The sequence below is a fragment of the Rhinolophus sinicus genome, linkage group LG11, assembly GCF_036562045.2.
Source record: "Rhinolophus sinicus isolate RSC01 linkage group LG11, ASM3656204v1, whole genome shotgun sequence".
Classification (NCBI taxonomy): domain Eukaryota; kingdom Metazoa; phylum Chordata; class Mammalia; order Chiroptera; family Rhinolophidae; genus Rhinolophus; species Rhinolophus sinicus.
In genome coordinates this window covers 40,588,371-40,602,813 of record NC_133760.1, presented here as the reverse complement: position 1 = coordinate 40,602,813, position 14,443 = coordinate 40,588,371, and the positions used below count along the sequence as shown (strand labels likewise).

General features: G+C 51.5%; 1 protein-coding gene across 2 annotated transcripts in view; it reads left to right on the top strand.

Moving 5' to 3' along the window:
* The window catches only part of SLC12A3 (solute carrier family 12 member 3), a 34,517-nt gene extending 20,861 nt beyond the window's left edge, over positions 1-13,656 (top strand). For both annotated transcript variants that reach the window (XM_019754131.2, XM_019754120.2), the window contains exons 23-26: positions 979-1,065; positions 3,945-4,080; positions 5,623-5,690; positions 11,390-13,656. In XM_019754131.2, the coding sequence (XP_019609690.2) occupies positions 979-1,065; positions 3,945-4,080; positions 5,623-5,690; positions 11,390-11,531 (433 nt within the window). In that variant the 3' untranslated portion in view covers positions 11,532-13,656. The remainder of the gene's footprint in view (positions 1-978; positions 1,066-3,944; positions 4,081-5,622; positions 5,691-11,389) is intronic.
* The last annotated feature ends 787 nt before the right edge of the window (positions 13,657-14,443 follow it).

Sequence of the window (14,443 nt, the reverse complement as noted above, 5' to 3'; positions counted from 1 at the left end):
GAAGCCAGGCCTGCATTGCCTTCTGCCCAGGCCCTGCCCAGGCCTGCCACCTCTGTGCTGCACACCAAACCGTCTGCCCACATCCCTGCTTTCCTAATTTCACTCCCAAGTTCAGGAATCAGCAGTGGCTTGATGGCCAGTCCCAGCCTGGTCCTTCCCCTCCCCCAACCCTTCACTGCTGCTGCTCCACCCCCTGCACCCCATGCCCTCACTCATTTGGACTTCCCTCCTCCCTGCCAACTAGAACGGGGGTATCCCCAAAGCTGTATCCCACTCAGGGATTCGCCACAATGGGGAGCTAAGACAAAGGCAGGTGTATTGTTTACAAAGCTCCTTGGGTGATTCAATGTGGACACCTTGCCTCACCCCCTTTGGCCTATAACAATCTTACCCACCATGCACCGTCCAGCCAGATTGCCTCCTCCTCTGTGAAGCCTTCCTAGACTGCTGCAAACCACAGTTGGCATTTTATTCCCCGTTGGATGCAAAGTCAGCGCCATCTGGCTTGTGACTCCTGGTTCTATACTTATCGCAAATGTGTTGTCTTTGCTTCCTTAGCCACCCTTAGATATCCTGTAGTTCGCCTTCCCATCCCTTAGACGCTTGTCTCTCAAAGTGCGGTCCATGGACCAGCAGCATCGAATCACCGGGACGCTTGTCAGAAATGCAGAATCCCGAGCACCATCCCAGACCAGCTGAGTCAGAATCTGCATTGTAACAAGATCAGATGTGCAGACCCGTTAAAATGGGAGGTGTGCTAATACAAAGATGGCCCCAGAGACTTGGGGAATAGTAGTCAATTACTTTTCCATGCCACTCGTCATCAGCTGACCTACCTTATCAATATTCGTTTATCATCTGCCCCCTCCCAGCTTAGAATGTAAACTCCATGAGGGCAGGATTTAATTTGTTTTGCTCACTGCCATGAAAATTAATTGAATGAATGAATGAATTTTTAAAAAATCTCTTGTCTTCCAGGATCGTTTCTCTGCTGAGCAAGTTCCGGCTGGGATTCCACGAAGTCCACGTTCTTCCCGACATCAACCAGAAGCCTCGGGCTGAGCAGTGAGTTCTCTGTATTGGGGGTTCCAGGCAGAAGGGCCAGCTGTGTGCCTGTCGCCCCTTTCTGGTGAGCCAAGGGCAGAGGCACTGTCCTTCCCGCCCCCTGCCTAGACTGGGCTCGTGGAAAGGAAGAGGAAGGGTTGGAGTTTGCAGCTGTTCAGTTTCATGTTTGTGTTTCTTCCTTTGCATATTAGAGCTCTGATCTTTGCCAGAAACACACCTGCGCTAGAGGCTGATGAAAGTTGACATTGATGCCTTTCTTAGACCAAGTGTTTTTAAGCTTTTACCGGTGAAGGTCATGGCTGTTCTGTCACTTGAGCAGAGGCTGGTGTTTCATCCACAAGATTCCCTCTGCCCTCATCCCCCCCCCACCCCACCACACACACAGAGACCTGGGGGACAAAGGGGTCTCTGGTTACATACTTTACAAGCCCAGGCTGCTGGCTACTCATAAAAGGCTGATTTTACCTCCAAAGGTAACTGGTGTTGTAAATTTTCACCAACCCCAGAGTGTTTTCAGAAAGTAGTGGTTCTCAAAACTTGGCATGCATCAGAGTCACCTGGAGTGCTTGTGAGAACACAGCTTGCTGGGTCCCACTTCCAAGATTCTGAGGCAGTAGGTCTGGGGTAGGGCCTGAGAACCTGCATTTCTAACAAGCTCTCAGTGCTGGTCCAGGCACCCCACTTTGAGAACCACCGCCTTAGAGACAATCTATGTGAAGTGCTTAACACAGTGCCCAGCCCAGAGTCAGTGTCCAATAAATGCTGGAGTTGTGGCTTTTGCCTACTCGCGTGTTTTCTGAGCTCTGCATTCTGATTTTTCTGTGCAAACTGCTTCCCTTGCCAGGCGTTGCCCAATTTAAGTTCCTGAAAAAGGAATGTGACTGGCCTAGCTTATCCCTTCCTGCCAGGCCAAGGTAGAAGTTCCTGGAAATCCTGTTTCTTGACTACCATTGGTACAGTTGGCCATGGCCGGGGGTGGCAGAGTCAAATGCACCAAAACAGCTGGAGGGCAGCTCCTTCTGCAGGGGCTGCAGCAAAGTCTCGTCGCCTCCATGGGCTGAAAGATACTGGAGCCTTTGGAAGATGCAAAGGCCCTGATGTTATATTAACACATTATAACATGGTGCATTACTCACCATGCACCATTCAGCCATGGTGGGTTTGGAGTGGGGAAAATGTTGACCTGTCTGGGCAAAAATGTCTCTCTCCCCCCATGCAAAGGCAGTGTGCAGACTTTACGCAAACCCTGGTGTGAACTGTAGCAATGGTGGGGTCATGTACTTTGCCCATGATTCAATTTCATATTCTTAAAATCAGATGCTTCCACTAGGATTTGCTTTATGGAAATCAATGTACGTACATGAGTTTTTCCAGGACTCTATCTCCTTCATAAAGGTTGGTCCTGGTCTCTTCCTCCTTTTCCCTTATGTCTCCCATTACCTGGAGAGGAAAGAAAATCAAGATGGGTAGAAAGGAACTATTTCATGGGGATGGTACATTGACTCCTACCATTTGCTCAGGGCTCTGCTTGGAGCTGCAGCGGCAGAGATGAGTCATCTGCAGCCTTGCCCTCCAGGGCTTACCCTGGCTCAGTGCAGGACGTCAAGAGCTATCAGAATAGCAGGGATGGACCAGAATGCAAACGAGAAGCGGGTTGTCTCTGTTGGTGGAGGAGCAAAGCCTTGAGAAAGGCCACCAACATAGAGAGATGGGGAAGACCTTCTGGGTGGGGAGGACGGGGCGGGGGGAGCACACAGACCCCAGCCGGCATCTCTTTTCTTTCAAACCACCTCCTTTGCCCCTGCTTCCGCCTGGACCATTTTCTCCCCTCCCTTGTCAAACTTCTCCAAAGAGGTGGTTCACTCTGTTGCCACTTCCTCCCCACCCTTCCTTCTCCGGCCTTCTCCAGCCTGGCTTCCACCCCACTCCTCCATTGAAATCACTCTGGCCAGCGTCTTCGGTGACCTTTGCCCTGCACAGGGCCACGTCTGTCCTCACCTCTCTGCCTTTCAGCCATCCTTCTTGAAACATTTCTTCTTTTGGCTCCTACGATGCCACCCTCTACTGGTTTCATCCTACCTCAGTGGTCTTCTTTCAGTTTCCTTTGCTGCCTCTTCCATCTTTACCTAATACTCGTTGGCATCCTGGGGGTTCAGCCGTGGACCCTCTTCTCTTGAGAATCTCTGTCTAATAATGGAGTGAGATCCCACAGAACACCCTTCCGCAGCTTCCCGTCTCACTCAGGACAAATAATGAAGGCCTGCCTGAGGCCTGACCCCTCAACCTGTCTGTCCCTGCCCCCCCCCTACTCTCCCCTGCATGCACCTTGCTCCAGCCACACGGCTCCTCTGCTGCTCCTCGAGCAGACCAAGCACGCTTCTGCTCAGGTCCTATGCACCTTCCGTTCTGTTTGCTCCAGTACCTCTTGCTCTGTGCATGGCTGGCTTCGGAAGGACAGGAATCCTTTCGGTCCAGAGGCCTTCCCCACCCCTGTTAGTCCCCATCCCAGTGCCTTCATAAAATGCCTGACCCTATTTATCACTCAGCAGATCGTGCGCTCCATGAGGATGGGGGACGTTCTTAGGTTTGTTCACTGTTGTGTAGCACCAAGCCCGGCACAGAAGAGTGCTCAGTAAATACCTGGGAACAAGCGGGTGGGTGGAGGTGGGTCCCAGGTCAGTCGCTGTGGATGACTCCTGGAAGTACCATCAGTGCCAAGTTCAACACGGAAGCTGCTTTGATGTCAAGGGCAGTGTCAGAATGGGTTTCAGATGGAAAAGTATGTCCCTGTGGCACCCACCTCCATCTCCCTCTGGGGACCTTATTCCCCTGGAAACTGGGCCAACTCATCTGGTCTCACCTGCTCTCTCTGTTCCCAGCACCAAGAGGTTCGAGGACATGATTGCACCTTTCCGCCTGAATGATGGCTTCAAGGATGAGGCCACTATCAGCGAGATGAGGCGGGACTGCCCCTGGAAGATCTCGGATGAGGAGATTAACAAGAATAGAGTCAAGGTACAGGAGGGAGAAGGGCCTTACTGGGGTGGGCTGAGGGGGACAGGTGCTCTCCTGGATCAGGACCCGGAGCCCTTCTGTCCTGAGCTTCCTGCACACCCTCGGCCCCCCTCCCTCCCCTGCACCCGGCCTCTGAGGTATCCTCAAGCCACAAATGCTCAGTCTGACCAGTAACCACCTGCGGGTTGTGGAACTCAGAGCCGCCCTTGGCACGAGAGCCTGGTCCTCCGGCCCACTTTGAGTCACGCTGGCCGTGGCGATGGCCTGCCTGGCGTCCTTCTCCCTCTCTTCCCCCTCTCTTCCCGCATTCCTCTGTGCCCGGGACTCATGAAACAAGTGTTGAAGGCCAAGGTAGAATGTGTCCTGTGGGCCCACAAAGCTGCCTGGTCTTCTCCCCTGAGCCTGTAGACCCCAGCCCGGATGCGGCCCAAAGCCATGGCCGACACTTCCCAGATGGCATCTCAGGGCTCTAATGAGAGCTGAATACAGTGGTGGCTGCTGTGGCCATTTTGTGGTAGAAAGAGCAGTTTGGGGAGCCAGGGGATCACAGTTCTGTTCTCTTTGTCCCGGGTCGGTGGTTCTCCTCCAGGAGGCAATTTTGCCCCTCAGAGGACATTTGGCAACCCCTGGAGACATTTTTGGTTGTCACCACTGGAGGCTGGGATTGCTATTGTCACTTAGTGCATAGAGGTCTGGGAGGCTGCTAAACCAACAGCCCACAGGACAGTTCCCACAAAGAAAAACTCTTCCACCCAAAATGTCAGTAGTGTGAGGTCGGGAGCTCTGATCTAGCTTAACTCACTTGCCCTCAGTTTTCCATTCTCGCAAATGAGGTGTCCGTCCACTACCAGAACCTGAGTGTCAATCATTTCTGAACAATTTGGACCCAGGCCTTGGGGTAGGAGGGAGTCTCTCCCGCAGCCCAACCCCACACAAGCTTTGGGGAGTTTCCTGATCTGTCAGCCTTGAGGCCCCACCCCAGTGGGCAGGCACAGCTACCCGGCTCCTTGGAAAAAGCTGAATAAAGCATCTGTGCAAAGGTTCTTGCGTACCTTGCTATGAAGTGGGAGGCGTGTGTGTCCCAGCCCTGTTCCACCGGACCCACCTTATCAAGCCTTCCCAGCCAGGCTTCCACTCTGTGCTTTTGTATAGGTTACCTCACTCCAGCTTCCTGAAATTCCTCCGGATGTTCTCATACTCATTGTATAGAGGAAGACAGTGGCCCTCAGGAGTCATCATGCCTGGCTCAGGTTCTCTCTGTCAGCCCTCCCAACGGCACATAAGGTGCTCGGTCCCCCAAATGTCCTGCTGGTCATAGTAACAAGGTCAGGCGAGGACAACCAAGGAGGGCTTCACAGGGAGGTGAGCTTGGCACTCACTTACTATGAGGGTCCCCTTCCTTCTCGGAGGCAGGAGAGTCTATGATAATTGAGAGGGAACAATGCACACATCCTGTTAGAAATGTTGAAAGAGGCCCCTGGGCTTGGCAGGGACTGTTCCCAAGGATTTGGAAAGTGACCATGTGGTTTTTCCTCACCCCAGTCTCTGCGGCAGGTGAGGCTCAATGAGATTCTGTTGGATTACTCCCGAGACGCTGCTCTCGTCGTCATGTAAGTAGCGCCAGGTCAGAGGAGAAGCCCGTCCCAGAGGCCAAGGGTGGCAGCTCTGGGAGAGGGTGGCCACCGGCTGGGGACCTGCACCTTCCCCTGTGAGACAGAAAGGCCCAAAGTGCAGGTAAACACAACCCCGGTGGCTTTTCAGCACATCCAGGGCCTGTGTCTGCCTCACTTTCTCACCTGAGAGCTGTTAAACAAAAATGTGAACTTCCATGGCTGAAAGTCATTTCAAAAGAAAAAGGTTATTGGACCATTGATAGCAAAAAAAAAAAAAAAAAAAAAGAAGGAAAAGAAAAGAAGATCAGATCCTGGGGCATGGAGTCTAAACTGCCAGCAGCAGTGGCAAAGCCAGCACGTCCGGGGCCTGGAGTTGCTGAGTGTTTTGTACGTCACGTAGTGGGGAGAGAGGTGTACACTGTTTTGAAAGAATACACACTGGCTTTAGACAAAGGGGGTGGGAAAAGGTGAAGTGAGGCACAGAGTCCACAGGGAAGCAGCGTCACTCCTGCGGTCGGCTGTGGGCAGCGGATTGGAAAGTTCATCTGCAAATGAGCAGAAGCTCCTGGGGCTCGGTGGCGCCTGGCTGTTTCCTCTTTTAGATAATCATGCAACTGGCCTCCTGGAAGTTAATCCCAAATTCCAATATACACTCAGGGGTGGGGGCAGTCTTTTGTTGGTTTTGCCCTGCAGTTGTTCACTGACTAACCCCTTCTTGTCTCTTCCTTGGACTCTCTGGCCTGCTCTCCTTTCATTTAGGACATCCTAGAATGTTCTCCTTGTCAGTGCCAGCTGGCAGAGGTCGAGGGTCTCACATGTCCCAGGCCTCACCGACGTCGCGCACCACTGCTTTCCCCTTATTTGTCACCTTTTCCTGGGCTTCTCAAAGGGGACCCAGATCATTGCAGAAGAAAATCGATTCCTAGTTGTTTGGGAATCACCCCGCCCTCTTGGGCCGTTGGTCACCCACAGTTGATGTGGGTGTCAAGCCTGGCGTCCCCAGCTCAGCTGCTCCAGGCTGCGCGCCTACCCGACTCAGGCTTCCAAAGCTGCTGCCTGTGTCCCGTAATGAGCCGCCTTTGGTGGGTATTGGCCAAGGCTGAGGGAGTGGAAGGTGGCAGTGGCACAGAGAGTGTCTCGCAGTGGCTCTACTCTCTCAGAGGCCAGGAGGGAGAATATGGCAGCAGTGCCTGTGTCCCCTCTCCCAGAGAGGCCAGCTGAGAGGGAGTGGCAGCAAACACTGGCCTTTCTTGCATTTCCTGGGGCTAGTCACCTGGGAATTGCACAGGACAGCCAAGAAGCCTGCGGAACCTGTTTTTTTCCTACCCTGAAACCAGGACAGAGCACACAATTTGTGAAGCCCGCTGCGAAATGAAAATGTGGGGCCCCTTGTTCAAAACTTATTAAGAATGTCAAGAGGGTGACAGCAGAGCAGTAAACTCAGACTGGGGCCCTTCTAAGTACAGGGCTGTGCAGATGTGCAGCTTGCATGCTTTGGAGCTGGCTCTGCCTGAAACTGCTTCCTGTTTTTTTTCAAAGATTTTATTGGGGAAGGGGAACAAGACTTTATTGGGGAACAGTGTGTACTTCCAGGCCTTTTTTCCAAGTCAAGTTGTTGTCCTTTCAATCTTAGTTGTGGAGGGTGCCGTTCAGCTTCAAGTTGTTGTCCTTTCATTCTTAGTTGTGGAGGGCGCAGCTCAGCTCCACGTCCAGTTGCTGTTGCTAGTTGCAGGGGCGCAGCCCACCATCCCTTGCGGGAGTTGAGGAATCGAACTGGCAACCTTGTGGTTGAGAGCCCGCGCTCCAACCAACTGAGCCAACCGGGAGCTCAGCGGCAGCTCAGCGGCAGCTCAGCTCAAGGTGCTGTGCTCAATCTTAGTTGCAGGGGGCGCTGCCCACCATCCCTTGTGGGACTCGAGGAATTGAACTGGCAACCTTGTGGTTGAGAGCCCACTGGCCCATGTGGGAATCGAACCGGCAGCCTTCGGAGCTAGGAGCATGGACCTTTAACCACCTGAGCCACCGGGCCAGCCCTCCTGTGGCTTTTAAGGAGATCGTGTTTTGTACAAAGAAAATACTTCATGTTTTCTTTGCTGTGGAAACTGTGATAAGGAAAAGGGCTGGATTTAGCTCCAAGTCTCTGGCCAATACCCTGCAGAGAATGTCCCTAGTTCAAGGTTGGCCTGGGGAAGACTGGGTCAGCATGCAAGGCAGTGGACCAGCTCATCCTGGGATGACTCCCCTGCCCTTCCTTAGGTGAGGTACCTGGGAGTACCACCTGGGGTGCGTGGACGTGCCACACCACCTCCTCACGAGTGCCATCTCTGTTCACAGTAGGCTTGCATTTTTTTGCTGCTATTAGCCCACTGTGTGACCTTGGGCACGTAACCCTACTTCTCTGAGCCTCAGTTTCCCTGATTATAGAAAAGAGTTTAACTAGATTCTCTTTCCCCCTAACATGTTATGATTCTAATTTTCTTTGCCACTATAATGAGTCAGGATCTCAAGACATAAGAGGAGGAATTTCATCTTGGGAGATGACCACCTATTGGTATGTCTCCCCTTCCACTCCCCCACCCCGCATACTTCATTGGGAAAGCCAAAGGCTGCCCACCAGCCTTTGTGGGATTAGCTGATACAAATAACAATGAGCCCAAGTCACCTTAGAGGAGAGGCCTGCACACAGCGTCCCCACCCCATGGTGGCAGCTACAGCTGTTGTCCAAAGGGCACTGGCGGTTGGGCCAACCCCTCTGGGAGGGAGGGCATGGCAGCTGCATTTTTGCATCACTAATCTCCAACCTGAGATTGCTAACTCCCACCACCCCCTACTTCTAAAAGTTCACTTTGAGGGTCACCTTCATGAGAACACCAGGAGACTGGAAAATGGCAAATTCCTCCATTCCTTCCAGATCATGGTCTGGGGTAGAGTCCAGAAACTTGCATTCCAGAAATTCTGAGGAAACAAAAGTCCTCCCAAGCATCGGTGACAAGACAAAACGACATTTGCCAGCGTTTTGGAGAGCATACCAGAACCATTTTCTAGAGAAGGCTGGAGGCAGAATTTGGTCTTGGCTGCTTACTATTCAGCAGTTTATCTGATTAATGGCAAGTTTGAGTTCAGCTTAACGTGCATAGCTGATAAACCAGCCTTGTAACCAGCCCCACAAGCTTTGCCTGAATTAACAACCTTATTTCTGGTCTTATTTTGGGGTCTAGATCACTCTTTGTTCTCTAAAGACTTCCTCCTCAACACCAAATAGTAATAATCAAAATAACAATCATCCACGTTGCGTTTTATTGATTGAGCCTCTCTGACACTCAAGACATTGGGCCTTGTTCATTTTCAAAACTCTATCAAGTGATTCTATTTTTTACCCCTCCCCCCCACCTTTGGAGATGAGGAAATTGAGTCTCAGAGGAGTTAGCAGCCTGCCCAGGATATCACAGCTGTTGAGCCGTGATGGGGTTTTGAAGCTGTGGCGAAGGTTCTGACACAGGGTTGCAATTTGCATCTCGGTTAGATCCCAGGCTGCTTTTCTTTGGAGCTAAGCGATGCAGTTCTGGACAAAAAGTTCCTTTGTGCTGGAGTGGCTTTATTTCTAAAGATGAGTAGCTTAAAGTACACACACCCTGTGAGCAGGAGTGGAGAGTTGTTGGCTGGCGCTGGGGGTGAGTGGCAAGGGCGCCTGTCCAAGGTGGACAGGCTCTGCTGGGGGAGGGAATTTTATACTGAAGCTTAAAAGGCCACAGCAGGAGTGAGGGGTGTCTCCAGCCCCTGATAATGCAGCCACCAGTCCTCTTGTGACCTTGCAAATTTTTGAATTCAGTCCCTGAAAATGATGTAGTAGTTACCAGAGGGCGTTATCAGCCTTTGGCATAACTGTTAAATCAGGAAGTTTGGTTTCAATGTACCCACTTCCTTTTCCCCTGGAAAGTCACCAGACACAAACACATTCTAACTAAGGAGACGCTCACTTAATGAAATGTCCTCACCTGCCTTCCCCAATCCTGAGGTCCTTGCTTTTTAAAGGAGGGTAGTGTTGTCCCAAGTGAAGCTTTGAGGATGGAATTTTAAATAAGGGGTAGCTGTTTCGGGACCCCAATTCACCTTCTCTGAGGAGGTGGGGGTTGCAGCGAGCAGAGGCAGCTGGGGCGGGAGATCTGAGGATGTTGGTTCGAGTCCCAGCTCTGCCACTCACCAGCGTGGTTGTCCCATGTGGTAAATAATGACAAGTGATAAGGGTACTGAAGTGCTTGCTAGGTGCCAGACAAGCACACAAACCCTTTGTGTGCTTGTCTTCTGCAGAGCTCACGAACATGCTAGGAGGGAACTATGTGCGCCCTCCCTTTACAGAAGAAAAAACTAAGACTCAGGGACAATGAGCCATCTGCCAAAGCCACAGGGCTGAGGAAGTGGTGACGCGACAACTCATATGGCTGCTCTGACGCTATTGCCATGTTCTGAAGCCCAGTGCCACACAGCACCCTCCTTTCTGCCTGGGTTCCCCCAGCTGGGGGAGAGGGCGGTGCGGGGGCCCTGCCCTTTCCCTAGGGTTGCTTTTAGGTTCAGGAGAAATAATACCTGTGGATGTACTTTGGGAAATCAAAGTACAGGCCCATGTCGGGTGCTGGTGCCCCACCTTCCTGTAACTCCAGCTGGCTTTGTGAGATGCTGGCTTCTCTCTGAGCCAAGAGCAGGGCAGCTGTGGTTACTGCGATGCATTTTTGGAATCTCAAGATGGTGGACAAGTCACTGCCTGAAACAGCCATGGGAATATGGCGGGACAGCCTCCCCAAGGCATCTCGTTATTTGCACAGCATTGCAGGTCAGGCAAGGGGCCCTCCCAAGGCAAGGGCAGAGACCTGCTCCAAGGGCCTTACACACAGGCCAGGCGGCAGGACAAGGGTACTCAGCTGAACCGGGGGAACATATCACGTGTGGCCCCTGGCAGGTGTGTGGCTGGAGAGGCAAGGCTGGCTTGCTTCATTCGCGTGGCCTGATGGGTGGGTCACCCACTTAACACCCCAACTGTGTCAGACTGTGTCCTAGGCATGGGGGAAAGGGTGGCGAACAAGACAGACCTGGCCTGCTTGTGAGTGAACATACGTGTTAGTTGAAGGAGACAGACAACAAATAAATGAAAAGAGGATTTTGAGAGTGTGAAATGCTGTGAAGACCATAAAACAGGGTGATATGATCGAGAGAGAGGGGAGGCCTTCTCTGGAGGGGGTGATGAGAGAAGGAGGTGCACTTGAGCCAAGATCTGAGTAATTCAAAGGAGCCAACCAGGTGAAGAGCTGGAGGCGCTGCCTTCTGGCTGGAGAAAGATCAGGTGCAAAGGCCCTGGGGCAGGACCAAGCTTGCCAATTTTTCAGGGATAGGAAGAAAGCCACGGCAGCTGTAGGGGTGTGGAGAAGGCTGAGAGTGGTAGGGGGTGAGGCTGGGGAGGCTGGTAGGGGCCAGATCACGGGGGCCTCCCTCCAGGCCATGGCTTTGTTCAGAAATGTTTTGTGGCTGAAGGTACGTTTGGAACCATGCTTTTAAGCAAGAGGTCATTCTTAGGTTGTCTGGGAAGAAGTGGCTCTGAAAGGGTTGCTCAACAGAGTTGTTGTTCAGAAAGCAAACCATGAGCTGGGCTGTGGGAGGAAGGCCACTCGGTAATTGCTCGCCTGCCTCTTCTTCCTGTGTCGCAGCACCTTGCCCATAGGGAGGAAGGGGAAGTGCCCGAGCTCGCTGTACATGGCCTGGCTGGAAACACTGTCCCAGGACCTCAGACCTCCGGTCGTCCTGATCCGAGGAAACCAGGAAAACGTGCTCACCTTTTACTGCCAGTAACTCCAAGCTTGGCCAGGCCCGCCCGAAGCCGAGGGTGCGTGGGACGTCCACCTGTCCGCGGGATGAGACTCATGAATGCCCTGTTGCCCTTTAAGCAGGAGCCTCTGGTGACCCGATTGAGAAAGCTGATAGATTTCCAAACTTGGGTTGGACCCCACTCCCATTGAACGCATCCTCTGGGCTTTGTTTTATGGGCTGGAGAAGCAGCATTTGACGTTGTGTGGAAAATGCTCTGGCATTCCTTTCATTTTCTTTTGATCTTGATTACAACAAATTAAGATCCTAGTCTTTGATTTATATATAAGTGTAAGTCAGAGTTGCTGGGTGTGTATCTTAGCAGTTTCTACACACTTCCCTGGAGTACTTCCTCACCATGCCTCCCTCCTCCTCAGGCCAGGAGAAGGGGTGCCCCCTGCAACACACACACACACACACACACACACACACACACACACACCAAAAACCCTTACAGGAGGAATGCAGGGTTCTTGGAACCTCCATAATAATGCAAATTTCTTGAACCACGTCTCACTCTCTTCACTTTCAGTAATAATGTGTCTTCAGTGTTTTGGCTGGTTCTCTGGTAGACCAGGGACTTTCTAACTTTTTTGTGCTGCAACCCACAGTAAGAAATATATTTCATATTGAGACTTAGAGCAAACACACACTGAAACAAAAATGTCACAAAGCGATCGGTATCATTACTATGGGCAACGCGCGCTGATATTTCCTGTTCTCGCTCTTTTTCTCCTTTGAATTTTGGTTGCAATCCACTAAAATGAGCTTGGGACCCCCTAATGGGTAGTGACCCATGGTGTGAAAACTACAGCTTAGACTTTCCTTTGTGCCTTTCTCTCCTGCGCAGTAGGGAGTCCCGCTGATGTGGAGAAAGGCCCTGATGGGCCTCACTGTCACTTCTCCCTCATCCCAAGGGAAGAAAACGAACTAAAAAAACACTCAAGGAGGCATATTAATGCTATGAAAGAGCTTCAAAGGAGGGACAAGATTTAGGGAGTCTCTTGGAAGGGTGTTCAATTTCAGATTTGGTTGGGGATAGAGGATGGAGGTTTGGTGCGTCAGGAATGGAGAAGGCAGAGAGGGGGTATAAAGATGTCAAGACTGGGCAAAGAATCAGAGAGCTCCATCCCCAGCTCAAGGCTGGGTGAAAGGACAGGGGAGAAGAAGCCACTGGTAAGAGGTAGAAACACAGCAAGTGGCAGAGGGGGCTGTGGAGTGGGTGTCATAAGATGGGGGTCAGAGTTGAGAGAGAACCTGAGGAAGATGGCCCTTGCTCATGTAAAGGTTTCGGGTTCCTATAGATTGAACACCCCCAGAGAGCTTGCACCAACCAAGCTTGGATGCAAGAGCAGAAAGAACATTAAGAGGTGTCAGTGCCGATGGGTAAGGCTCCCTGAAAGGACATTTTAGCTCTAGACTTACCCATGCAACACAAGGGTAAGTCGTTGGTAGACACAGCTGGTGGGGCCTTTTCCAGTAGCACAGGGGTGGCTGAAGGAACCAGGCATCTTTGAATCTTGTCAGCCCCCTCCAAGCCCACTGAAGCGCCCACCTAGTCATAAAGGCAAAAATCTCTTTCTAAGGGTTAGGACCCAAAGCACATCAGCATTTAATGGGCCATGCCACTGCATCGGTCAAAGGCCCTGGGCCCCAGGGTGTCACAAGCCCCACTGCTCTCTGTGCTCATCAGGACGAGCTGAGAGAGACTCAGAGCCTGACTGAGTTCATTGGGGATGGCTCATCTGCTCCCCAGGGACCTCAGAAGGGGGTCTGCCTCTGAGCCATTCAGTGGACCTGGGACCAACCCTCCCCCTCCCCCAACTCAATCAGGGAATGCTGGCCTTTCTAAAACCACATGGAAAGCCATTTCCTGGCATATGAGTGCTCCCTTTCCAGACCTCTGGGAGACCTTGATCCAAGAACAGAAAATGCTTTGGCTTCGGGCATTTAAAACAAAAAACACAAATTTTTCACTATGTTGGAAACTGAGTTTTTCTTTTTTGGAAACTGAATGTTTAACAATGATTATAGCTTTGGAAAAAAAAGAGTTAACAGTGAGGTCAAAACAATGAAATGAATAAAAAATATATTCACTCAGTCCACAGAATTTATTTGTGTAGGAACACATTGCTTTTCAGCTCTGCTGAGTGTTTTTGGAAAAAACTAACTGCGCTGTTTTTTCAACCCTGGATTGAACTTTTCTCTGAGCTTCCGCTGGTTCTGTAAATTATGTGGCTCGATTTCTACACGAATATTTTCAGGAGACATTTATTTTCCCTTTGCTTCTCTTGCGTGTGTGCACTCACAGGGAACCCATTTTCTTTAATTTTTATAAAGGTCTCCCAGTATTTTCAATCTTGCCTCAAACTGAGAGGTGGAGAGGTTGAGTGGAAAGAGCCACTGGGTAACGACCAGGAGAACCAGATTTGAGTTTGTCTCCCCCCAAAACTGGCTGTGTGACCTCAGATACACCCCTTATCCTCTCTGGGCGTCAGTGTGTGAAATGAAACAATTGGACCAGAACAGGTGTCGCTAGCCAGCTGGCCAGCTGGTGACTGAGTTTGGCCCATGCACGGCTGGTCGATAGTGTGGGTGCTGGGGGTGCGGTGGAGAACACGTTCTTCAGTCCCCCCACCCCTTCGCACACCCCTCCCTACTGCCCTCCTGTGTGATCAGGGGCTCTGAAAGGCTCTCCAAGTCATTGCTGGGCCTATTGGGCATGAGGACAGTAAGACGTTTCAGTCCATGGTGTGTCTCTCTCTGCCCTGGATGATAAAATGCTCCGTGTTCATGAGTTTCAGTGGTGGGAAGTATTATCCGTGTCGTCGTCCTTTTGTACTGTGCGTGGAAAACCTGACCCTCAGAGGGGTGGGTCATCAGGGCCAGAGCCCGGC